Genomic DNA, 24,854 nt, shown 5'->3' with positions numbered 1-24,854 from the left:
GAGACCTTACGAAGTGCACACACACTCTCACCCAACGCAGTGGATTTGGAGGCGGTCCACGAGCTCGCTGGCTTTGCACACAACGTGCAGCACTGGCATCAGCTGCGGCATCTCGTAGGTTTCTTTGTGAAACACCTCGAGCAGCGGCCACGCCTGGTCCACCTCGTAGTACTGGGCCTCATGGACGCCATCGCCGATCTTATAGAAGACAATAATGTCGTCGAACTTTTGGTAGCGCCCACGATCGTCCCACGGGAAGGGCATGAGCTCATCAAGGAGCTCCGCGGCGCAGAGATCGCACGCAACGTCGTGCATGATGTCGGTCTGCTGGTACTCGTCGTACATGAAGAGCAGAGGAACATGCAGCATGCCATCCGTATCGAAGTACGGCTCCGGGTTGCCGTAGACCCCCATCTGCTCGCTCGTCACCTCTGCCTTTGGAGAAATCTTGATACCGCTGGAGGCGATGGTGCGCGCGACGTTTGACACTTTTGCGGCCTTCGAGAGCGCCAAGCGCCGCTGCCTCGCCTCCTCGGCCGTCTTCTGTTCTTTGGCCTGCAAACACTTCTTTTCCATCTCCAAAAACTCCGCCTGTGTCGATGCGCCTATGGGTGGATCAGCGATGCTCCGCCCCTTCTCCAGCAGCTGAAGTCCCATGTCGTACCTCTTCAGTGCGAGGGCGCACTTTGCCGCTCGGTAGTATGCCTTGCGGTACTGCGGGTCAAGGAGGATGGACCGCTGCGCGTCCGCGAGGGCGTGGCCGTAGTTGCCAATGAGAAAGTGGGCGAGGCTACGGTTCGCAAATATGGTGGACGACAGCTTCTTGTCCTTTCCCTTGGCCTGCAAAGCCTCGGTGTAGCTGTAGCAGGCAGCACGCGCCAGGTTCTCGCGGCGCTCTTGGCTCGGGTCGAGGGCCATCTTCAAGGCGCGGTTGCCATGCTCCTTTCGATTTGCGGCAATCTCATCTGGCGGTACCTCGTCGTACACAATAGACGCGAGCGCGGCGCAGTTGGCATTTTTGTCGATATCGTCCGGTGTGATATTCTCCATGAAGAACGGCATCGTTTCCCACGCATCCGGGTCGATCTGATAGTTGCCGCGCCGACTCCAGACGTCGTCGATCTCCTTCTGAAGCTGGTCAATGTGCTCTTCCTGCTCCGAGGTGAGCGCGTCCGCGCTGACGAGGCCGCGGAGCATGGCGAGACCACAAGAAATAGGAGACGAGAGAAGGCGAGAGAGGGGGAGGAAGGGCAGGTGCAAGCAGAAAAGAGAAGCAGAACGGATCGCGCCACAGAGAGACCGCGTCACTGTGAAGAATAATGGCGAAGGAGATGCCTGGAAAGCGCTCGGCTCTCTCCCTCTCGATGTGTAAGAGGTAGAAAATGGAGAGCGGATACGCTTCATGCGCACAGGCGGGAGCCGCGTAAAGAGTTTCCAAAGTGAGGGAGGTGAAGTGAAAGTGAGGTAAAGATCAGTAAGATGGCCAAAAATAGCCCATGGCATCTCGCAACGAGCAGCCAAGGCACGAGCAATGCATACTCACACGTCGACGCACGTGAAAAGGTATCAAGTGGCCCCCCGAGGGTGAGCCGGAAAGAGTGCGACGGGCATACCAGTCAGCGACGGCTCACAGGGAACACGCACATGTCTTTGCGCATACGACGGAGCTCTCGCACGCACCGCTACCGACCGCTTCCGGGATAACGCAGCGCGCGAAGACTTCGGTGACCTTCTTCCCGTGGCTCTTTTCTTTCGCTCACTCGCTCTCCCTCTCTTGTGCTTCGCTCCGTGTGCGTGGCACACACGAACACAAACGCAGAGTCAAGTGTGACCGCGGCTCTGAAGCATGCAGCTCCTGCGCTGCTTCGACCGCCTGAAAAAAAAAAATCTCCATCGAGGACCTCACCGAACGTGAAGTGTCGGCCAGCAAAGCCGCAGGCGCCGTCCACACGCACACGCGCATCGATGCACGGAGAAGAGCTCCCTGACATCCATGGTCGCGCACGGCGCCTTGAGAGAGGTGTCTATGTGCGAGCTAATACCACGTGCGGGGAACGACTGGCTTCGTGCGCTGCATGTAGTCCTTCCAGCGCGGGAGGTTCACCGGCTTTAAGAACTTCGTGTCTGGATCCTTGGCGTAGTCGACGAACCGCACGAACGGTGCAAAGGGCAAGAAGAAAGTCTGCTGCGGCTCTTTCCAGAGGTTCTCCTTCGTGACGAGGGGCAGAATGGTGCGCTTCTCGCGCGTGACGTCAGGGTCCTCGACAAACGCGAATTGATGCACAAATTCGTGATCGTTCGAGACCCACCAGCGATTGTATTTATAAGTCACCTCGCTTGGCTGCACCCCCGAGGCGGCCGCCGCCGCTTTGGCCTTCTGTTTGCTGAGACGAGCCTCCTCCCGCTTCCTATACCGCTGCAGGGCAAGGCGGCGTGGGAGGTGTACTCTGTGGTAGTGCTCCTTGAAGCTGTCCGCCAACACGCGACTAAGATGCAGCATGGCGAACACTAAACAACGTTTTGCGATCTTCAAGCTGTGTTAGAGTGGAAGTGGGCACGCGCGTGTGCAGCGAAGAGAGCGAGCGAACGACGATAAGGAGAAAGGAGGGGAAGCGGCCACGAGAGATGAAGGAGAAAATGCAGACATGGCACGTTCGAGAGCGAGCAAGTGACGCGGAGCAACAGAAGGTGGAGGTGCGTCCTTTGGGCATGCCCCGACGAAGCGCAATAAAAGGGGTGGTGACAACGTGCTTGCGTAGGTGCCTTTTTGTGCACGCCGCAGAAAGAGAGAGGCCGGAGAGGGAGAGAGCGGCAAAATCAGTCGTAGACGCGGACGGGAGGGGAGGGAGGGAGGGCGGCAGGCGACACCAAAAGGGAAAAGAAACGAACAAAAGGGCAACACACAGCGCCCCCACCCCCTTCTCCCGTTGCACACCGCATCGTATAGATCGGCACACACACACACGCACATACACTTGCGCACGCACGAGCGAGACCAAAGGGAAAAGGAGAAGCAAGCGCTGCCTCCTCCCCGTCTCTCTTTTCCTTCACTCAGCTAGGCACACATGCTGAGGTCTCACGCTCCTCGATGGCATTGTCGCTTCTCATGTGCGCACGCAGGTATGTGGGAGGTGGCATCTAGATAAGGTGTCCAGTACACCTCGTTAAAAAAGGCTCACCGCTACAATCGCTGTGCATCAGTCCTCACACCTCCGCTGCCTGTCGACTGCGACACGACAAACAGTGCTTCTGCATCAGTGTGTGTGTGTGTGTATGTGTGCATGCGCGTTGTTGGTTCGTCCCCATTGATTCTTCCTCTCCTTCTCCTCCTGCCCATTTCTCGTCGGGCTCATGCGTATGGTGGCTAGGCACGTATGCCCATGCACACACACACACAAGCGTACACATGCTCTAAGAATACTCCTGGTACACCGCGAAGAGTCAGGTACGGAGGAGGATACCACTCACGCGCTCATCCGTCAGCGTCTTCACAGAGACCAACGGACGTTCTCCTTTGCCTGCCTGAGCGCGCCGGTGTGGGAGCGCATCCACGTGCGACGCCCAGGCAGCATTTGTTTTTTCTCTCGCTCTCTGCTCTTCTCTGTGAGTGCTTTGAGAAATGCATATGGAGGACCGGCCCATGAGCAGGATGGCGCATGCCACTAACGGAAGCCACCGTCGGGAGACAGAGGAAGAAAAAAGGAGGAGGTACGGCGTCCGCTGATTACAAACGCCTCCTCCGTCATTTTGCCCTTCCCGCCACTCTTGTCTGCCCCGTACGCAAGGCCCCTCTTTTGAACTTTCGTCATCGAGTGCTGCAGGGCGGGTGCCCACGTTTGTGCGCCGTTCCTCGTCCGCGTGCGCTTCTCTATAACTTTGCTGCACCGATGTGGTGCCACATTCAGTACATTAGCTTTTTTCGCTTGCCTCTGTCTTCGGCTGCCGCCGCGCCCCTTTCGTCCGCTCACGCATGAGGCACAGCACACACACACACAAACCTCCACCACTCAGAGAGAAGCGGCGCATGAAAGGGTGCGTGAGTACATGAGCGTCGAACAACAAGACGGAAAATGGAAAAGAGGCCTCCTCCCAAGCGCGTGCGCCCTTGACACATACGCACACGTGGCGAGAAAGGCGCTTGTATACTGGGCGATGCGGCATCCTGCGCCACTGAATCAAGTCGGTGTCGCACAGGACACCAACACGAGAAGAGAGATCACCAAAACAGCAACCCAAGCGAACAGTGGAAAGAAGAAAAAAATCACTCAAACGAAAAACGATCGGGGCGACAAACAGGACAACAAAACCCCCACAGGAAGGACCCCAAAAAGAGACTCACAGAGGCAGAGACACGCAAGCGGCATCGCGGAGTCTGTTCTGGAGGTGATTGCAACGCCTCAGAGGACTGCACTCGTGGGAGAGCGTACTCTTCCGAGACCTGCATCTCTCTCTCTCGCTCTCCTCCTCCCCCTCCCCACGCCACACTCTCGTGCGCATGCACACCCACATGAGAAAAGTCGGACACAGGGGCGAACGGCCATGACGAGAGCAGCCCCCTTCTTTTCCTCGTCCATGTTTGCCTTCAGGGTGCAATGTAGGTAGGCGCGCGCACCGTCCCAATCATGTCGCCCTTGTGTGCCCGGCATATGTGGCGGGGTGGGCACATGCGCGGTGTGCCGATGGGATAGTACGAGAGGGAGAAATGAACTACACGGAAGCAAAAGAAAGAGCCGATGAACGCGCATACGCGTACGCACAGGAGAGGATAAGAAGGACAAACACAAATGGAGTGGTGTGTGTCTGAAGCGTACAAAAAGAGCTGAGGGCAACGACCTCCCTGCAACTCAGAGAGGCTCTCGCTCACAGTACGCCTACGCCGATCTCACACCACTGTTCTCCCTTCTTTTCTCTTCTCCTCCTGCCACCGCCCTCTTACGTACACATCTTTTTCATGTATGTGTGTGTACCAAAAACGCCGTCCCATCGCCACCCCACACGCACTGTGTCTCTATCAACGATGGCCCATCGTTCTTTGGTGTCGTCTCCCACCCACCCCGCTTCGCTCACAGTCACACCGGTCGCCCATTTTCTCTCTCGCACACCCGCACCGATCGCTCTTCTCCCCCCCCCACGTATCCCCCCTCTCCTTCTCGTGCCTTTTTTCTTGCCTTTTCTTTTTTTTGGTCCGCCGCATCCTTTGCATAAAGCGAGGGCCTTGCTAAGCATGTGTGGCCCACACCTGCTACTGTTACCTCGGCAGCTCTATAGGTTTGTATGTGTGTGAGTGCGTGTGCCTGGTAGTGCGCCGCCCACTACTACGGACAAAAGGAAAAGAGGTCGCGTAAGAGAGGTGTGGGTGCCACGCTCGGAATGCGCTCGAAGCTTCCAAAGCGGCAGGGCGAGATCAGTGAAAAGGGGTGGGGGGAGGAAGAAGAAAAAGACCTCAAGAGGAAAATCCCTCTGCCCCCTTCCTCTCTCTTCACCGCTGTCACCACGCCCCCTGCCTGCCCCGCCCGCCCATTGTAGGGACTCTCTCTCCCCCCACCCATCCACCCACCCTCACATGGCCATGGCCACCTCGAGTGCGCAGCATGGCTCCCAACGGTCGCGGCTCAAGCGCGCACACACACGCGTGCGAAGCAGTGGCCTCTTTGGCCAAAAGTCGGAAAGCGTTGGCACACCCTCGTCCCTTGCCAACCAAAACGCTGCCACTGCTGCCGCTGCCGCTACGGCGCACTCACCCCTTTTTCATTCCCCTCTGCGGTCTTTCCGTGTCCGTCAAGACTGAGGCGGTGGAGATGGGCGAAGGCAGGTGCGCTATGCGGGGCGATGCACACCACAAAGGAACGTGGAGAAAGGCGTTATCTAGTAGATGTAAGGAATGAACTTGTACGGGACAAGCTTCACGTAATCGTCCCACATCTTCCCATACTTGGCCCTACAGCGGTTTTCGTCGCGGCGCTCGCGATCAACGAGATGGGCGAGGAAGAAGAAAAAGTAAAAGAAGGGGATGAAGGACTCGAAGCCGCACGCGCTGCCCCACAGAAACGCCATCACCAGGTCCACGGTGTAGTGAAGCTTGCGGCCATAGCGGAAGAAGCCGTCTACGAAGAGCTCGCCTGTGGCACTCTTCAGCGTGCGGGGATTTTCGATATAGCACCACGGCATCTGCGGAAAGGCGTTGCTGCGGATGATCTCCATCGGCACGCCGCTGCGGTGCATGCGAAAGTGGTTCTTCTGCGAGTTGATGGTGTCCCATAAGTAGTATGCAGCCAGGAGGATGCACACCATCAGTCCCAGAATCCACCGCGGGTGCTCCTTCTCCTTGAGTACCGTCTGGATGTACATGGCCTGCATGCAGTAGAGGAACGGCACACCGCACGTGTTCCAGTACGCCAGCATCCAGCCAAACTTCTCGTACGCGATATCCCACGTCGAGATGATGCACTCCTCGCCTTTCTCGACGGCGTTGACGTATAGCAGATGGGCGAGGATCATGAATATCATGTTGCCAGTGAGATACCCCAGCTCTCGATACTGTTCCGCGGCGCAGCTGAGGGTGAGCATCATGAGCAGCACCCACGAGTTGCGGCACTCGGCAAACAATTTCACATCGATGTTGCCCGGCAGGCGGTAGTTCAGAGCGCTTCCCATGAAGAAGTCGTAGATGAAGTTGCCCGTCATGCGGATGCGGCGCTTGTAGCCGGTGACGTATACCCACACGGAGATGAAATCCGCCGTGATGGTGGCCGTGGTGAGAAAATGACCGTAGTTGCGGCGCAGCTCATTCAGCGGATAGATTCCGTAGTAATGCAGAAGGCCAACAATGATAAGCACACAGTACCACGCACTGACGGCGTTGCACTTGTACGTCAGGCGGTATCCGTTCTCGGAGGGGAGAGGCAGCCCTTTCACATAGATCGCAGGCAGCATCAGGGCCAAGACGTACTCCAAAAGGAGGAAGCCAAGGAAGACGGCAGCAGAGCCGAAGGTCGGGCAGGCGTGCTCCGCGAGGAAGGAGAGGAACACCGTCTGCATCTTCTCGCCCCTCAGCATGTGATGGCCGGGGTAAATAAGCGTTCCCTTAAACTCTTCGATGCACACGTAGAAGTAGAAGATCAGCACGTGCGACAAGGCCATGATGGCCAGAACGCCAACAGGGCCGTTGAACTCCCAGTTGCCACGCCAGGCATCCTTCTCGGGCGTAAACTTGCGCTCTACCGTGGCGTGATACGCCTCCTCGGGGGTGAGGGCCTTAGGCCGACTCGGCGTACTGGAGCGCGCGCGGCTTCCCTTGCGCGAGCGAGAGCGGCTGCGAGAAGCAGCGCGGCTGGTGGACCTCTTATTCGACGACATGATGCCGTCTCTGGGACTTCGATATCTGTCCACGGAAGAGACCTGATACAGCTGAGAGACGAACAGGAAGGCTGTCGGCCCCAACCACCACTCTGTCGCACCGTGTGCGTTTTTGTGTTGTGCGTGTAGTTGGGAGGAGGGAGTAGGAGAGAAGGCGGCGTGTCGTGCCCTTTCTTTTTTCCTTTTTTTGCGTTCCTTTGCCTTCTTCTCTCTCTATCTGCCCAGGTGCCACACGACAGCTCTCACTGATGTTTCACCATAAGAAGAGGAACACAGTAAAAGGGGGAGCGTAGCACAAATCTGCGTGCTTTCCCAAATTCACGTGCGTCCGTCGACGAGAGGAGCGGACACGAGATCTAAAAAAGACAATCACGAAAGGGGGAAAAAACAGGCGCTGCCGAAGAGGCGTGCGTGCCTGTGTGTGTGTGGGGGGGGGGAACGAGCTGGCAGTCCTACTGAGTGGAAGTCGTCGCGCTGATGTGTCTGATCGAAACGGAGAAGATGCGGTACAGGAAGGAAGGAGGGAAGGACACAGAGGCGGTGACCACCCCCGAACTTACGAAGGCGCAAAAGAAAACAAAAAGAAAGCCGGAGATGTAATCGGACTCCGTTTGGGCGAGAGAGAGAGAAAAAACTGACCTGACCGATTATGTGCGACTGGGAGACTGGAGAGGTGCGGCGGTTATGGTGGGGAGGGGAGAGGGGGAGGACAGAGACGAGATGCTAAGTGGGCTCTTCATTTTGCGCGTTGAGTGCAGGTGTGGATGTGTGAGTTTGTGGACGTGATAAGGCATAAAGGGGATAACAAAAAGCGGTGGTAAAAGAGGGAGTCGGGGGGTGAGGGGGGGCGATCGAAGGGAGAAGAGGGAAAGGCAGCGGTAGAGAAAAGACGCGCAGCAGTGCAGACGGGCGCGCACAGTAGGCTTATGTGTATGCGTGCGTGCAGAGAAGGGCTGACGTGAAACGGTCGTGGATGGAGACACGAGAGCAAAGCAGGGCTCCCATCACCGAGGAGACCTCCACTCCACGCAGCGACCACCTCAGAAGAGATTCGCCACCCTTTTGGGGGTCGAGCGACGGACATGATTCGCATCATACACTCCAGCTGAGCGTAGCAACACCCCACCCTACTGCTCCCCACTCTACAAGGATTGCATTGAGCTGCACGAGTGCGCGCATTCGTATATGATTGGGTGCAGATGCATGCCGGCAACGGCAGACGTATCTAAAAGCTCAAGAAGTGGCCAAAGAGAGAGAGAGAGCGAGAGCACTCACCGAACAACAAAAAGAGTGCGCGAAGGAGCACGCGGACAGTGAGAGAAAACGGGATGCTAACGTGAAACAATTCGTGCATGAGCACATTCCCGTTCCTCCACCGCCTCACTTCGGTAACCCATTGTAGCTGAGCTGCAGCACCGCTTGCCCACACGCCACCATCATCCCGCACGTCCCACTCATGGACATGCACGGACGCGACATGAGCGTCATGCGCGAGCCGAGGCCCTGGCCAGTGCTGGTGCGGTCCTCGCCACGTCGGTGCGCCGAGACGGTAGTACGGCGGAATTCAGAAATGCCCTCCGTCTTCAGTAGCTGAAAGGTGCGAACGTCGCCAGCGGTGTCGGCGCTGCCGCTTTCCACGTCGATGGTATAGAGTGTGTTATTGAAGCCTCCGGTACACACTTGTCGGCTTGACAAAAATTGGACGTCGAACCTGTCGAAGAGAAGATTTGACTGGTAGATGGTGTCGAGGTCGTCACGCAGGTGGGGGTGCAGAGCCCAGCGCCGCACCATACTGCACTCGGCGTTACCATCGCCGCCGTGCGTGGTCGAGGCCTGCCGACGCAGACTTTCCGGCGCGTTGCGTGCGCCACCGCTGCCAGCCATGCGGATATCCCACAAACACACAGACATGAAGTCTCGGCCGACGATGTACCTTCGAGAGGGACTGAGGGCGCAGTCGCAGATGCCATTGGTGACGTTGCTGAAGGGTTCCTCCTCAGCGCGGGGCGGGTTCACGAACACTTGCGCTGCCTGATCGGCCCATCGAAGCGTCTGCCGCGTGTCGACTACACGCACGCTGCCACCTGAAGTAGCGACAAAGAAGAGAAACGGCTCGTGCGGGAAGTTGCGGACGGCATGAATGGTTTCGTATGGGCCATCCTCGTAGGGGGAACGCAGGTCGTACACCTCAATCGACGTGTCGGGGTATTCGGTGCACCACAGCAGCACTGTGGCGTCATCGGCGGTCACGAACTGATCGCTGTACGCAATGGGGCAGATGGAGTTGATGTTGTACTCGTGGTTCATGGCGTAGCGAGCGACCGGCTTCATGGCCACTGTAGACGCGCGCGAGCTCGAGGTCAGTGGGCCAATCGTCTTGGTGTTGATCTTGTCTACTGCGCGGAAGGGATTGGCCGACTCCCGCACAGACATGACCTTGTAGAGCTTCGGCACCTTCTCGTTCGCCGCAAGGAGGTAGGTTGTGGGGCCGCACTGCGGCAGGAACGCCAGCGCCATCACCGTCGGCGACACCTCGATGCTGTTCAGTGTATCAATCACAGGCGCGTAAGCTTGCTGGGCGACATAGAAGTCGTACGGGTCGCGCGCGCGATTTAGATTGTGGGTATGGCGAGACGGGGAGGGCGGCCATGAGGCTGTGGACGTGGCCGTCGAGCGCCACTTCGCAGACCCGCTCTCTTCGGCCTCCCCGCTGCGCTGGATGATGTCAAGGAGAAAGCGACGCTGGCCAGCCGCCATCTCGCGCTGGCGCATCACTACGACCCTCCCGGTGCGGTCACCAACCGCGACGTAGTCACCTTGACTGGCAAGAGCGGAGATGTACTGCGAGGGATTGTGGTGAAAAGTTGCTGCGATGTGCGTACCAGACGCGGCCGCGGCCGTAGCAGTAGGGACAACATTGCCGCTCGTGGCCGTGGGTGTCGCCGGCACATCCGCCGCTGAGTGTCGCGTAGAGGCGGCGCTCATGTATGCGTGGAACGGCCTGCCGAATATGTACAACTCCTCGGCTGTCATGACGGAAATGGCGCCCTTTGCCGGAGGAGACGAGCTCGTAGCACCAACACTGGCCCCTGCGAGGGCGGGGACGCACTCGCTGGAAGCGCGTGAGGAAGGAGATGGAGAGGCCACCCGGCGCTTCACATTTGGGGGCGAGTTGGAGGCCATCCTCAGTACCGGAGAGGCGCCTTCAGGCGTACTGCTGCAGTTGTCCCTTTCGGCGGCGGCGCCTTTTCCAGATTCAGCGTCGCCCTCGTGGGATTGTTGACGCACATCGAGCCGCGCTTGCTGGTGATCGGCCAGCGCCGCGAGAGGCACGGCGCGGCGCTTGCTGAGAGGCGAGTGGCCGCCAGGACCCATTCCGCCGCCGATGCCACCGAGTGCGTCCATAGGAGGAGAGCGCTCGCCCGAGCCGTGGCGCGACTTGAGAGAGAGGATAGAGGTCACTTCTGTGTCAGAGGTGCCCACCACCCCGCCCTCCACGAGCGATAGTTTGTGCGGGGACAGCTGCGGCGGAGACAAAGAGCTGGCATGGCCCAGCGCAGAAGACGCTGGGGAGAACGAGCCGGCCAGAGAGTCACCGCCCAAGTGTGAAGGGACGCTGAGGCCTTTCGGTGGCTGGCTGGCTGCCAGACGAGGGGAATACATCCCAGGCTGCCCCTCCTCCGTCATTCGCTCCTGCACGCTGGAGGGGCGCTTGTTAAGCGTGCCATCCAAGTTCAGCTTTGGCAGCATGGGCGGCAGCGAGGTGTGTCTGCGGTAGAGAATGCAGCGATGCACGATGCGGTTGCAAGCGGCGCGCTGACCAATACAAGGAAACGTCTATGTGTGCTCGTATGTGAGCGTAGGACTGTACTTTAGGGGTGGCGCGACCGAGTCAGAACAAGAGAGAGATAGGTGGAAAAGTGGCGATGCGGCATCTTGAGCGGGAGACGCAGAGCCGCCTTGATGGTCGCAGACCAACTCGAAGCTGGGGAAGGAGTGCGGACTGGCATGCAGGGCCCCGAAATGACGGCAGGACGTCGGCGTCGGCGCCCCTCTTTAGTGGCAACTGTGCCACGCCGCCAGCATGCGTGTGAAGAGGCGCGCACGTAGCGAAGCGAAAAGGGGAGCGCAAAAAAAAAACACCCGCGTACTCATGTGCACCTAATGCAGAGAAATAGCGCCTCACTGCCACCCTGCACACACGCACACGCGTTCTCGCTTTCCCTCTTCAGGACTGGCGCCCCTGGAGGGCCACCCGCCCACCCACCAGCTCACCCCCCCCTCTTTTGCCCAGCTCACAAGCCTGTCTCCTCCTCACGGCCTCGGTAGGAATTCTTGTGTGTTAGCAACTCAGCAAGCAGGAGCAGTCCGCGCGCTGGCCACGGTGGGGTGAAAGAGAGACGCATGCGCCGCAGGAAAGAGCCCCGACTCGCTCATCCAACGTCCATCTACACACATCCACCACCACCACTGCCCCCAGCATCAGTATCAGCAAATATGCCATTCAGCGTGGCCGCCATGTGGAGCGCTCTCTCAGTTCTCCCGCACATCCGCAGCCGCAGCAGAGGTGACAGACGCACCACCAAAGAGAGCCGACGCACCGGGACAAAGAGGACCAGCCAAGGAAGCTGCTCTGCCCCCCCTCCCCCCACACACACGTTGACTCACATACGGCAGGTTTCTTGGTACCACCCCTAACCCTAACCTGCGCGCGAGGGCGAATCAGAAGGAGAGATTAAGAATCAACACTGACTGGACTCGCCCAGGGCACAATGACAGTGACACAGATAAAAGATGCCACCTGCCTGCCTTCTTGAGGCATTTAGCTGCGCATATCCTTGGCGTTCGCCACCACATCTTCGTAGGAGTACTCAAACTTTTTGCGGAACGCCAAATCCTGGAAGTCGTACTTGAGCTTGTCCTTGGTGTGCATGCGGAAGTGCACCCACTCGGTCGGGCACTGGACGCGCCGGGCCTGCAAGTCACGCCACCAATACGCGTCCTTGTACTCCTTCGGGACAGGGATGTAGTAAAACTGCTGGTCTGGTACAAGGTGAGCATTGTGCTCCCAATGCGGATCGTACCTCTCTTCATAAGTGTCATGATCGACGTAGCGGTTAGCGTGCACAAGCTTGCGAGGGTCGTACATAGGCAGCGAATCCCAATTGTACTTGTGCAGCGATTTTTTGTTCAGAATGCGCTTCAACTGGTGCGAGAACATGCCCTGCCCCTGCTTGAACACCACCGGATTCTTCCGGATAGCATGCGTGAAGCGGAGCATTGTCGTGCGTGGTCGAATAAGACTCTCCAAGCGTTCCCCTCGTGGCGCGCTCCGCTGCTGTCCAGGATGTAGTCGCCCAACGTGCCCCCACTCCACCCCTATCTGTATCCGTATTGGGAGGGAGCGGCAGAAGAGGCAGTTCTCGCCCTGTGAAGGGCGGGGGCGGGGGGAGGGGGGACGAGAGGCGAAAAGTAGATGCGGCCACGTCCCCGGACGCACACACGAATATCCCTGTGTTCCTTCCCTTGGAGAGACGGAGCTCAGGAGCTGACGTTCTCTCTTCACCTGCAGCCGTCACACACCCGCAGATCCAGCACACCCACACCGATGGAGAGAGAGGGAATGGAAGAATGCGTGCCTCGAGGGGCCGGGGGGAGGGGGGAGCAGGAGGAAGGAGACGGGCGACGTGAGAAGGGAAAGGGGAAAAAGGAGAAAGTTGCCAGTCGGTGCATCAGCACGCGAAGGAGAGAGGCAGCGCTTCCCATGACAGCAAGCGCCGGCACCGACGGGTTAGCAGATGGGTCTGCCTCCCTCATGAGAGGCCATGACCAGGGGAAAAGTGATAGCAGTATCCCCTCCTGCGCCATCTACACATCAAGGAAGAAGCGGGTCGCCGAACCCTGCGCAGCAGGCGCGTGCATCGGTCAACGCGACGAGACAGGGACCGCTGGGGTTGGGCACGCCTGTCACACATTATAGCAGCTTTTTTGGCTCATGGGCAAGGCTGATACCACCACCGCTTGAATGAGGCTCTCCCCCTCGATCAGACGCACATACAAACAGAAACGAAGGGATGGAGGGAGCCCAACTCATGGATTTTAGGAGGGTCATTGAAGATTTTTTTCTCTACACACACACACACACAGGAGGAGAGAGAGGCGGTCTTAGGTGCTACACAATTTTTGTTGGCTTGCTTTCTCTGGGCCGCGTGCAATACTTGACCTTCTTTGGTATCTATGCAAAGAGAAAGGGGAGGGAGGGGAGGGGTGCGGAGACAGTGGTTCACTTCTACCTACCCACCACGCGCGCACACAGAGAGAGAGACAAGCAGCGCAGGGAAGCGAAGTTGAACAGAGGGCCGTGCGACACAAAAAGGGGAAGGAGCGAGTGTGTGTGTGTGTGTGTAAGTGAGTGAGAGAAAATGGGGAATACGCGTCGAAGCCGACTCGCTGGCGCTAAATGGGAGCGCCTATTTCAGGCAAATAGAGAGCGCACAGGAGACATACGGACAAACAGTTTCGCTCCATGACAGGAACGCGTCCAGAAGGAAAAGCGCCAAGACACTAAAGACGCCCACCCCGCACCGATGCGCGCGCGCGCACACACACGTCAACAGCACTTTCACTTCTCTTGTTCTATGGAATGCACCCGAGCTCCCTATTGCCCCTCTCCCCTCCACCGCTTGATAGGTCTTTTTTTTGTCGCTCAGTTATCGCTACATTCCTCTCCGTCCAGCAGACAGCTGCGGAAGAGGCGGTCGAAAGGCACGAGAATCTGGACGTGCATCAGCAGTTTTTGCGTGCGGTGCTTGAGGGGACCCGCGCAAGAGGGGACGGAGCGCCCTTGCAGCCCCCTCCCCTATCCAGACGTCACGGCGGCTGCCGCATGAGTGACTCTAACGACGCCGCTGCGTGGAAAAGCTTCGGGCGGAGGCGCGAAGCTTTTTGGATGCCATCGGCACACGGCTAGGCTCGCTCTGCTGAGAAGCTGGGGGACCGCTGTGGACGGTGGTGCCGCCTCGGCCGATCACCGGCGGAGTTCCAGCGGCAGTTAGCGGTGGGCGGATGACCTGGGTAGGCCCTCCAGCGCTGGCGGAGCCGTTCAGTGACTCCTCTACCAAGGCACATTGCACTTGGTCGCGCAGACGGAGCAGTTGGCTCAGTTTGTCCTTCATTTCGCGAAGCACCACTTCCGTCTCCTCGTCGTCGTAGTCAGAAGTGCGCTCCTGCGCCTCAATGCTATCTTGCAGGTGCTGGATGTCCTTCACCATGCTGTCGAGCCGCACGCGCAGCTTTTCCGCATCCGGACTAGTCGCCGACGGCGCGTCCGCGGCCGCCTTCGACTCCACCATGCGATCAGCTGATTTGACGCCCGCAGCGGCACTGTAAGCTTCATCATCATCCACGGCCTGAGCGTCCGAGCGCATGACGGAACTCTTCGTGGCTACAGAAGCCCCGCAGCAATCTTCACCCATGCCCTTGGGCACCTCGTCCGTCAGGTTCGCCTCTTCCTCGTCTTTCAGCTCATGCGCGAGCGTCTCCGCAATACTCATTGACGGGGGCAGTCCCATGGAGTCACGGCCAGCGCGACGTAGACGGTCCTGCTCCACGCGCAGATGCGTAATGGACTTGCGCGCCTGCACGATGCGATCCTTCAGCTTCGCGATCACCGTCTTCTTCGAGGCGTGCTGCAGGCGCTTCTCAAGGAGCGATATCTGGAAGCGGTGGTGGTCGATGCCGCTCTGCAGCCGATGCGCGTCAGTGTCCGCCACCTTGGCGGATAAAGCGTGCTCGCGAGCACGCTTTGCGTCTCGAGTAGCGGCCCACGGCGCGTTTGCCTGCACAGAGCCGATACAATCCTCAAGCTCTTCGAGATCAGAGCGCGACGCAGCCAGGACAGCCATCAGCGTCTCATCTTCCTCGTCTCCCTCTTCCTCCATCTGGGCCTCCAATGCGGCGATTTCCTTCTTCAGGCGCTCCGCCGCCAAATGCAGGCCATCGTACTGCTCCGGGGTGCACATAAACTGGCCAGCTGACACAGGAGAAGTGGATACGTCGGCGGCGTCCTCCGCAGCGCTTGGCAGAGGCTCCGTGACCGCATGGCGTACAGGGGCTGCGGCACGGGCCACCGACTCGGGCACGCGAGAGTGCGGAGCAGAAGACTTTTCCCCGTCAGCCCCTCCATGCGCCTCCGAAGCTTCCTCAGCCTCTGCTTCTTCGGCTGCCGCAGCATGAAAGGTAGCGGCCGCAGCGCTGTTGTGGGCAGCCGAGCCGCTGTCCTGCAGCGCACGCAGCTTGGATTGCACCTCCCTCAGCTTGCGCTGCAGCTCCTCCTCCATCGCAAGTGTCTCCCGTTCGGCCTTCTTCTGGCGCTCCACTGCCCTCGCCGCCGCCTCCTGAGCGAGGCGGGCTTGCTCCCGCTGCTGCTCCAGCTCGGCCAAGCGCCTCTCCCGCTGCGCCTTCAGCTGGGTCTCTACCTCGAGGGCCTTGCGCTCCGCCTCCTCACGAGCCAGTGTATCTCGTAGGGTCGTCTGCTCCTCTTTCACAGCGGCCAGCTGATCCTCAAGCTGTTCCACCTTTGCGCTGGCATCCGCCAGTTGACGGTCCAGCCTCTCCAAAACATCTTGCCGACGGACTTGTACCGTGGCCACGTAACGACGGGCGCGGTCCGCCGCCGAGGACAGTCGATCGTGCAGGGACGCAAGCTGCTCCAGACGAGAGGTGGGGGTGCTAGCAGGAGTGTCGCTGAAGGCAGCAGTTAAGCCATCCTCCTGCTCCTCCATCTCGGCCTCGTGCTGCTCCACAGCGGCCGACAGCTCATCCTGCCAAGGTGGGCTGCACCTCTCTGGTGACCCATTCGCCGCCCCATCCGCGGACGCGCCGTCGCCTCCTCCGGCTGAGTCACCCACCCTGCTCTCTGTGGTGAGAAGGTCGGCCTGTGAATTGGCCTGCAGCCCCTCTGCCGCCGCATGGCTGGACGCCATCAGGTCATCCTCCTCCTCCTCTACCACCTCGATAACCTCCTCGACTTCCTCGCACTCGTCGTTGACATCAGCGTCTGCGGAAGTGTTAGGGGCGATGGTGTGGTGAGGAGTCAGCAAAGGGGCCGACCGCGCCGTACTCGCCATCGGTCGCCTCTCCGTCATCCGCAGTGCTTCCTTCTCCTTGAACTCCCTCAAGGCCTGCTCGATCTCGTCGTCATCAATGTCCTCGACGGCGCTACCGTTTTTTGAAAACTTCTCCGTGTGCGCTGGCGCCTCCGGGTACTGTGGCTGCCCGCGCGGCACGGCGAATTTTGGACTGTTCTTCGATGTCGGTGTGTTGCGCTTCAACTCGCGCATGCGCTCCAGCTCCTGTTCCAGACGCAGCTGCTCGGTGCGGCCACTCGCCAGTTGCCTCTGCAGCTCCTGCGCCTGGTCGACGCTGTCCGTTCCAAGCATGCGACGGCGCAGCAGTGAGTTTTCCACCTTAGCGTTGTGGTAAGCGCTGGAGAGCTCCTCGAACTTCTGCTGGTCGAAGACGGCCTCGCTCGCCATGTCTGCTTTGCATGGCGCGGCAGGTGGCGCCTCCGCCGCGTGCGACTTCGGAATGGAGAACTCACGAATCGTGCGGCCACCGGGATGGCTCGCCTGGCGCAGCGGCGGGACACTGTCCACGGCATGCTGCAGCTTCGTCGCTTCGTCTCCGTCGACGGCGCTCGCGGTGGCCTCGACGGCGCCGAAGTAGTCAGCCACGGAGTCACCGCCGTGTTGACGCATCCGTTGCGCCTTCTTCCCTTTGGTCGGCGTTGCCACGGCGGGACTGCCCATGAGACGAATGGACTCTGTGAGGGACGGCTCGGCGTCCACGGAGGGCTTGCGGCGGAGAAGCAGACGGGTTGCCGGGACGGGGTCTTTTGCGGCGCGCGACACGGGATCATCGATCAGGATCGCCTTTGGCTCCCCCTTCTCGGTGGTCCGCATCTCGGCCATTTCAACATACTCAGGAAAAGCTGAAAAGTACAAGAGGTAGTCTCGGTCTGACATCATCTCCGGCGTCCAGCCAAAGCGGCGGCAAATCACATCCATCGGCTCCCATGACAAGTGCACACTCTCGTAGCGGCGGCGCAGGAAATCCTCCTTTGACCAGTCCAGCAGCATATCCGTGTCTTGCGAGCGGTACAGCTGCAGGTGCTTGCACGCAGCCTGGTCACGCAAAGAGCTCTTCAGCACCGCTGGACTAATGCTGTGAGAGAGGTGCGACAGCTGCCTGGCCGTGAGCGGGTAGTCCGTGAGCTGCAGCAACGGCCGCACGCACTCGTTGACAGCGTCTAGGCTGTACCTCCCCACGGCGCGCGTCTCCTTGCGGAAGCGGATCATGTTGCGCTCCACCCGGCGCAGCATGTCCATGAAGAACGGGTGGCTGCGGATTTCGGCAAATTCATCCTCATCGTCCTCCGAGGCGTGGGTCTCTATCCCCTCCGATGTTGTGCGTTGCGCTGCCTCTGATGTAGATAGCACGCCGCCCATTGCACTGCTGGATGCCTTCGCTTTCGAGGCCTCACCGGTGCTCACGCACCCCCTCTCCTGCATGTTTCGGACCTCTTCTCTGCTGTAGATGCGAGTCACGTCCGTGCCATCCACACCTACAGCACTACAGGAAGAAGGCCTCCGCGCTGTGCCCGCACGCGGCGCTTCATCCGCTGCGTTCAAGATGGGCTTCATCTCACGCCCACGGAAATCGCTCGTGAAGGCGATGCGCTGGTCGGACTTGAAAAGATCCTCATACTTGTTCTTGTTGCTGCGCGGTGCAGGCACCTCTGGCTCCGACTCCTCAGTAAACATGTCATCCTTCTCCGGCTCCGCTGTGGCGCTAGTGGGGGCAGTCGCGGCATTCCGCTGCTCTCGCAGCATCTCCTTACGTGTTGGGTGACGGTGAGCAGCGCTGCGGCTCTCATGTGTGTAGGGGCGCTTGTAGTTGCCAAGGTCGTCGCTGCACTTGGACCCGAAAAAGCGACGTGGAGACAGCAGTGTCACAGCCGTGGCGCACGACGCCGCAGAGAGACGGGCGGAGCGAGCCACCAAGTGAGACGCACAACGCATCATCTTCGCAGCAAGGGAAGTGTGGAGCAAGAGGGAAAAGGCGGCTGAGAGAGGGATCAGAAGGGCGAGGGCGCCCTGAAGGTCACTTCCACGGCACAGAAAACAGAGGTAACGTGCTCCCTGCGAGGGGTAACGGATGAGACAGAGAGGAAAACAGCGGAGTGCGCAACAGGGAGGAAGGAGCTCGAAGCCAGCCAAAAAAAAAGAAGATGGGCGGCTGCGTGCGGCGATTGGGATAGAAATGCTCTACCAAGCGCAGTGGTCAACAAGAGAGAGAGAGGGTGCCGTCTATGTTCACGTGTGGTGCAGTGGGCAGAGGTACAACGAGGAAATGAAAAAAAAATCCAAACACAGGAGAAAAGGAAACACAAACTGGGAAAGGTGTGTACGCGCTTCTATGGTGCCTTTCTGAGGTGCTGCCGCGGCTCTTGCGTGGCTTCTATGTCCCCCCTCCGGATTCGTTCCTCTCTCTCCTCCCACTCTCGGCGTGCGAAAGCCTGAGGACGGGAGAGGGTGTCGTGGAAGGCGGAGGAGAGAGAGACAGAGAGGCGGGTGCGAGCAGGACAGTGGAAATAGAAAAGACGGTGTTTTGTACGTCCCCCTTTTTTCCCTCTTTTTCCCTCTCTCTATAGCCTACACAGAGAGAGAGAGACGCAGGCCGACAGCAAAGACTTGTGGAGGGAAGAAGAGAGATGGGTGAGTGTAAAGACACACGCACGCACACGCGCAAGGAGCAAAAAAAAAAAGAAGTGAGATACGACGGCGTTGCGCACCCGGACAAACCGAGCAGACTTTTTTTTTCGCCCACTCGTCTTTCTCTATAGGTTGGTTTGGTATAGAATGTGTACGTACTCGTACCCCTTTTAACCTCACTGGCAAGGTTTGGACATTCATGCTTACATGAACGTCAGTGTGCGTGTGTGTGTGTGGGTAGGTGGGCGTACACGGAGTGATGCATGTTCCCACCCGGGGAGAAGAGTCATGACGTGGATATAGCCGTGGATGCATCAAAAAAAAAGGTCGGTTAGTCGAAGGGGAGAGACGCGCGGTAGCGAGGGTGGGATGTGAGAGAAGTAAAGCATGCAGTTAAAGCAAAAGGCACAGACATGCATTCACGCTTGGAGCTCACACTGGATGTCGCGGCTTCCGCTGGGGGCAACGGCAACGTGTGAGGAGAGAAGGGACAGTGCGGCGCGCAGCACGCCACGAAGCCTGCGGGTATAGCTTGCCGAGCATCGATGCCTCGCAGAACACAACGCCACACACGCACGTCACCACTCTTGTGTAATGCATGAACTGATGCAAAACTCCTTTTTTCAGCGGTTGCCGGCATTGCGGTAACGCGGACTTTCGCTTTCCTGTTTAGCGTGGGCCTCAGAGCACGTTTGCTCAGGAAGCTATGGAAGGCATATCCCCTGCGAAACATCACGTCCCACAACACTTGCACTGTACACGCGCACCACATCTCGCCTTGATACGAGAAGGTGAGAAAGAGAGAGAGAACTGAGGTAGGAGAAAAAAAAGGCTGTGCTAAGCAACGAGGGAGAGAATAGAACGTGCCGTTGTCCTGCCTCTGAGGTGTTCATGAGGCGAGAGCCGTAGATGCCGTCAGGGGAAGGTGAAAGAAGGGTAACTGTTCGTACCTGATGGAGACGGCTCTTCATCACCACAGGTTTTGGCACACCGCTGGTGGGCCGCGGAAGAGGGAGGAGAGGAGGAGGGAGGGGGGGGTGCATCAAATCGATGCGCTTAGCGCTTTCGCTGCCCTCACTCACTGGCAAGTATCTCAACAAAGTCACGGTAATATGCTCGATTCGTTTCTGGGTCGCACATGGCTAACCACATGTCGTCCACTTCCTCCGGAGAGAGGCCCTCTTCGCCATCCTTCATGGCAGAGCGGAGCTGCACCTCTTCTAGGTAGCCTTTCTTCTCCGTGTCTATTGCCTCGAAGGCTCGAAGCAGTGTCGCCTTCTCCTCCCGCACGCACACGGACGGTGCGAAGCTCTTCAGCCGCTCTGCAGAGAGGAAAACAGGGTCGTCATCACTAATGGGTGCTGTCGAGGCACGACTCTCAGTTGAAAACGGAAGAAGGGTCGGTCCACCCAGCGTGCCTGTCATCATTGCATCGACGAGAACAAGCCCAAGCTTCTGACGGTTGACAAACCCGGCTGACGGGATGTCATCCTCGACGAGCTCCACAATAGAAGCCACTTGCTCCTTTGACACATTCAGACCCAGCACCCGCGCCAGATACCCAACTTCCAGCGTCGGAAAGAGCTTCTCCGTAGGCAGATTTGACGCAGGTGGCAGTGAGACGACATCAGCACCACCAGCGTCTGCAGTGTTCTCCGGTGGAACACCCGCGCTCATCACGCCTATGAGTTGCGCGAGCTCTTCGAACTGTTTTTGGCACTTTGCGCGTCGGTTAGCCGAACGCTGCTTCCCAAACAGGTACGCGATCGACTCCGGCGGCTCGGTTACGTCGGCCTCCGCGGCATTGAAGCGGTTTTGACGCTTCTTCAGCGACGATCCGCCGGTTCTCGAGCGAGGGCCTTCGCTGCTCCTTGTAGAGCCTGGACCCCTTGGAGAAACGGACATCGCCTTCGTCACAAGTTCGCTCAGCCAAGACCTAGCGAGCACAGAAAGCACTTAGCGCCGAGATTGCCCTACCGCCCTAACGCTTTTTCCTCTTGTGGCTCGAGCTGGGCACAGAATAGCACCGTCGGTCACGGGCCGGATAATACATGCGATGCTGGCAACGTTACAGCGACGGCGAGCTACACAGATAATACGGAAAAAGAAGCATAAAAGGCACAGGCCAAAATCGTGAGAAGCCCGCAGATGAAAAAACACAGAGAGAGTGCCAGGATGGAAGATGCCGCGCATACAATGAGAATAGCAGAAAGGCTCCATACTACTTGCCCAGGAAGCGGCACAGCCCCTGCTTCCCCAAAAACTCTCTCATGGTCACACAGATGTGGCACATCATGAGCCCTCATGTCAAGCCTCTCCGTGCCTGCCGAGTACGCGCCGGCAAACCGATGCGCACACCATCTCATTCCCAACCGCCCCTGACTGCATCCTCGTCGCCCAGGACAAGAAGCCCTGCCGTCGAAGCGGGGCGTGCGCACAGCACGCTCCCACGCCCCCATCTCCAGGTGCGCGCTGCATTCACGGCCCTGCTCGAGGGCGCAAGCGGTGACGCCTGCCGTACAGGCAGCAGGGGGTGGGGGCCTAGGCGCACGTCGGACGTGCCCAAGGAGAGCGCGCGCCGGCTCCAGGTCAGGGCCCTCGGAGGCCCCGCGCCCTCCCTCTATCCCACCGCGCCACCACCACCCCCCAAGTCGCCTCGAGGCGCTGCCCTCCATCATGCTAGGTGGCAGCCCTCCGCACACTCAGCTCGGGGGACTTGGCAGGGCCCCCAGTCGTGCCCTCACCATCTTTCCGGCACCCGTGCCCCACCAGCCTGCCCGGCAGGATGCGGGAGATGCCGCGCATGCCGAGCGCATACACCTCCGGGGCGACTGCTGCGGATCCCCCCCGCCCACCTCGCTCATCGCCCGTGCCTCTCTCGCCCGTCGATACGTGGCTCGGATGGGATGCATCATGCCAGCTGCGCATGGCAGCGCTCGCATGCCCGCACCCAGGCGCCTCTGCCAGGGCGGTGTGCGCATCGGAGAGGGCAGGTCCGCTGCCATCACCTTCCATCTCCACCGGTGTCCGGGGAGGGGGGAGCGTGTCTCGATGGCTTGCCCCACCCTCCATGTGCCGCACCAGCAGTGGGCATGTCGCATGGAAGATGTGCCGTGGGGTTAGCAGGTACATGCGCAACCAGGGAGAGGGGAGTGTGAGCGCCTTGAGAACGGTGAATGCAACTCTTCATGAAGGGCAGGAAGTCTTACAAGAGACAGTCGCAGAAGGACTTCCGTCTAGCGGCGCGTTCGTCTTCGTTGTGGAAGGAGGCGCAAAGGATGATGTGACGCACGCATGAGAAGTCCGTGACTGTGATGTAATCTAGCGACCCATCATCCGGCAAGGGCCTCTGCGCGGCAACGAACTGAGTTTAAGAGCTGTCGAGGATAGCCCGAAACGGAAAGCTCCTCACATTGCACCAGTTTGTCCGACCGAATCCGCCAAGGAAAGCTAAGCTGTAGAGGGCTCCATCCACATCACGCCAGGGAGGATCGAACGATGCGTGCGATCGAGAAAGTCGTCGCATACCATGCGGGCGAGCTCCGGCACGTGCATCATAGAGCGCCGCCAGTAGGTATCCATTAAGCGCAGCACTGCTTAGAAGTGAAACACCTCTTCCATGCACAAAAGCACTCCCCGCCAAAAGCCTTCGACTGCGATCCTGCTACCACCCGCTGTGTGCATTGCCGCTGGGCAATTTACCGATAGTGCAGAGGGATGCAGTTTTTTTGATGGCGCCTATTGATCAGGGCGTCGCATCTCCGCCAGCGGAGGCAAGTACAGTCCTTGAAGGTGGAGCGCAAATCAGCTTCTCCCTGACACAATCGGCTGTTCCCTCAGTCCACACGAGCGCTTCCATAAGGATTGCTTGGTTGAAAGCTCGCTTGCGACTCCTTATCCCGACTGCAGGCAACCCATGCGAGCTGTTTTCCTTAAGTGCGCGTAGGAATAGCTGTGGCTCATTGAGCTGCGTCTCGCCCCTGCAAGCAAGCGCTTCACTTCAACCTCCAGCTCCTATGCCCAGCACTTTCCGTTGCCTTCGGAACGCGCACGCCTCCTCCATTTACTAACCTATGCGAGTCGCAGTGGATGTCTGACACCTAACAGGTACTGCCATGCAGCAGGCTAGACCAACTAAAAAGATCATACATACACCGGCGATGGGATGGATACGGCCCTTCCTGCGCCGTGCCGTCGGGTAAGTGAACGCCAACCACGAAACGAGAAAAGGCTCACAGATGTGAGACATCGACGCGCAATCAGGTAGAGAGCGCGCGAAGAGGCGGCGCAGACATCATGTACGTTGACGGCGCTTCGACGGGTCGCATAGGCTTCTTTTCCGTACTTGTACGCATTTTAGACACTCAGCCCCGCCGCCTCTTCACGTCGCTCGCGTGTCGCAGTCATCCTTTGCGCACGCTGCTGGCCAGGGCCACACCTCGTCCTCGCCAGCAGTGACAAAAGGCACATCGCCGAGACTCGGGTGGAGCAGAACCCCAGCATCTTGTGGTGAGAAAAAACACAGGCAGGCACTTCGGCTGCTCGCAAGACGAGCCTCGGACACACTCCCGAACCGTCTCGAGTGGTTCGGCAGGTCGTGGTGGGGGTCCTGCTTCTGCAGCCCATTCGTAGACAGTGCCGCCCGCCAAGAGCTCGCCAGGCGAAGGTACCTGCAAGCGCGCTTGCTTCCCAGCAAATGGGAGCCGTGAAGAACGTTCACCGACACGCCGACGGAAACGCGATAGAAAGGCAAGAGCATAATGAGGCCTAACCGCCAGCAGAACACAAATGGCGAGGCACAAATACACCTTGACACGGAGGGGGGAGGGGGCAGCGGAAGAGAGAAAGAAAGGCGCCTTTGCAGTTTTATCGCAGTCGCCGGGGGAAGATAATAATACTCGATGCGCACACATATGTGGCGTCGCGTCTGCCCCTGGCGCACTCCTTAAAAGAGATGGAGGCAGAGGGAGGTCACAAAGAATAACCCCAAGCGGCGCAGAGACACGGAAAGGAAAAGCGGGGTCTGGCGCGCTTCTGCTGCGTTCTGTGCACATGCACCTTTTTCGTCTGTGCCGAGAGGCCGGAGGAGGGAGGAGAGGAGGACGATTGTGTGCTTTGGAGGGCGACACCGCTTTACCGTTTCACCGGGCCTTTACGGTATGTACGCAACGCGTATAGTGGGGCGGGGTGGAGGTGACGAGACAAAGCTCTTCCGCCTTATCTATTTGTACCCATACCGCCCCTGCTCACACCATGTTGTGCCCGGCCTTCGCCCCGGTGTCATCCGGCCTCCATCGGGTAAAAGCACATAATTCGTGTCTCGTTTCGTCCGACTCTCGCCCCCAATCCCTTTACATGTCGCAGGGCATGGCTCGAGCCTATTCTGCTTGTGCCTTGTTGTCGCCTAAATCGAGACTCATCTTTACGTAAGAGGAAAATAAGCACTGCTGTATGAGAAAGGCGGGAGTGTGGTACGCACGGCAAAGTGACCACTGAGGCATATGTGAGAGATTCTGAAAGACAACATCCATTTTGAAGAAAGAGAAGCAACAGGTCATTCTGAGAGCAGCTTACCTTCGGTTGGAGGACTCAACTTTATCCACATCACTGAGTGCCTTCTCTCTACGTGTTTTCACCCTCAAGAACGGTAATGAAAAGGGCCATGTTCCCTAGGAGAGGTAGGCTGACTAGTGATACCGTCCGTGCGCACAAGTCCTTTCCTCA

The 24,854-nt window shown here is 58.8% G+C and overlaps 7 protein-coding genes across 7 annotated transcripts; all 7 read right to left on the bottom strand.

The window, feature by feature from the left end:
* Positions 1–27: 27 nt before the first annotated feature.
* On the bottom strand, positions 28–1,197 carry LSCM1_02558 (uncharacterized protein; the record flags this gene model as incomplete). Its single annotated transcript, XM_067320141.1, has 1 exon — positions 28–1,197. The coding sequence occupies one exon, from the start codon at positions 1,195–1,197 to the stop codon at positions 28–30; it is 1,170 nt and encodes a 389-aa protein (XP_067175516.1).
* An 838-nt stretch (positions 1,198–2,035) lies between these two features.
* Positions 2,036–2,500, bottom strand: LSCM1_02557 (uncharacterized protein; the record flags this gene model as incomplete). The annotated part of the gene is made up of 1 exon (XM_067320140.1): positions 2,036–2,500. One exon carries the CDS (start codon positions 2,498–2,500, stop codon positions 2,036–2,038), a length of 465 nt encoding a protein of 154 aa, XP_067175515.1.
* A 3,365-nt stretch (positions 2,501–5,865) lies between these two features.
* Positions 5,866–7,356, bottom strand: LSCM1_02556 (uncharacterized protein; the record flags this gene model as incomplete). The annotated part of the gene is made up of 1 exon (XM_067320139.1): positions 5,866–7,356. One exon carries the CDS (start codon positions 7,354–7,356, stop codon positions 5,866–5,868), a length of 1,491 nt encoding a protein of 496 aa, XP_067175514.1.
* Positions 7,357–8,736: 1,380 nt separating this feature from the next.
* Positions 8,737–11,106, bottom strand: LSCM1_02555 (uncharacterized protein; the record flags this gene model as incomplete). Its single annotated transcript, XM_067320138.1, has 1 exon — positions 8,737–11,106. The coding sequence occupies one exon, from the start codon at positions 11,104–11,106 to the stop codon at positions 8,737–8,739; it is 2,370 nt and encodes a 789-aa protein (XP_067175513.1).
* A 1,072-nt stretch (positions 11,107–12,178) lies between these two features.
* LSCM1_02554 (uncharacterized protein) lies at positions 12,179–12,637 on the bottom strand (the record flags this gene model as incomplete). The annotated part of the gene is made up of 1 exon (XM_067320137.1): positions 12,179–12,637. The coding sequence occupies one exon, from the start codon at positions 12,635–12,637 to the stop codon at positions 12,179–12,181; it is 459 nt and encodes a 152-aa protein (XP_067175512.1).
* A 1,615-nt stretch (positions 12,638–14,252) lies between these two features.
* On the bottom strand, positions 14,253–18,440 carry LSCM1_02553 (uncharacterized protein; the record flags this gene model as incomplete). The annotated part of the gene is made up of 1 exon (XM_067320136.1): positions 14,253–18,440. One exon carries the CDS (start codon positions 18,438–18,440, stop codon positions 14,253–14,255), a length of 4,188 nt encoding a protein of 1,395 aa, XP_067175511.1.
* A 1,764-nt stretch (positions 18,441–20,204) lies between these two features.
* LSCM1_02552 (uncharacterized protein) lies at positions 20,205–21,035 on the bottom strand (the record flags this gene model as incomplete). Its single annotated transcript, XM_067320135.1, has 1 exon — positions 20,205–21,035. One exon carries the CDS (start codon positions 21,033–21,035, stop codon positions 20,205–20,207), a length of 831 nt encoding a protein of 276 aa, XP_067175510.1.
* Between the last annotated feature and the right edge of the window lie 3,819 nt (positions 21,036–24,854).

Source organism: Leishmania martiniquensis, chromosome 33 (genome assembly GCF_017916325.1).
Source record: "Leishmania martiniquensis isolate LSCM1 chromosome 33, whole genome shotgun sequence".
NCBI classification, from domain to species: Eukaryota; Euglenozoa; class Kinetoplastea; order Trypanosomatida; family Trypanosomatidae; genus Leishmania; species Leishmania martiniquensis.
Note: the sequence above shows the minus strand (reverse complement) of the source record. Positions and strands in the feature narration are given on the sequence as shown.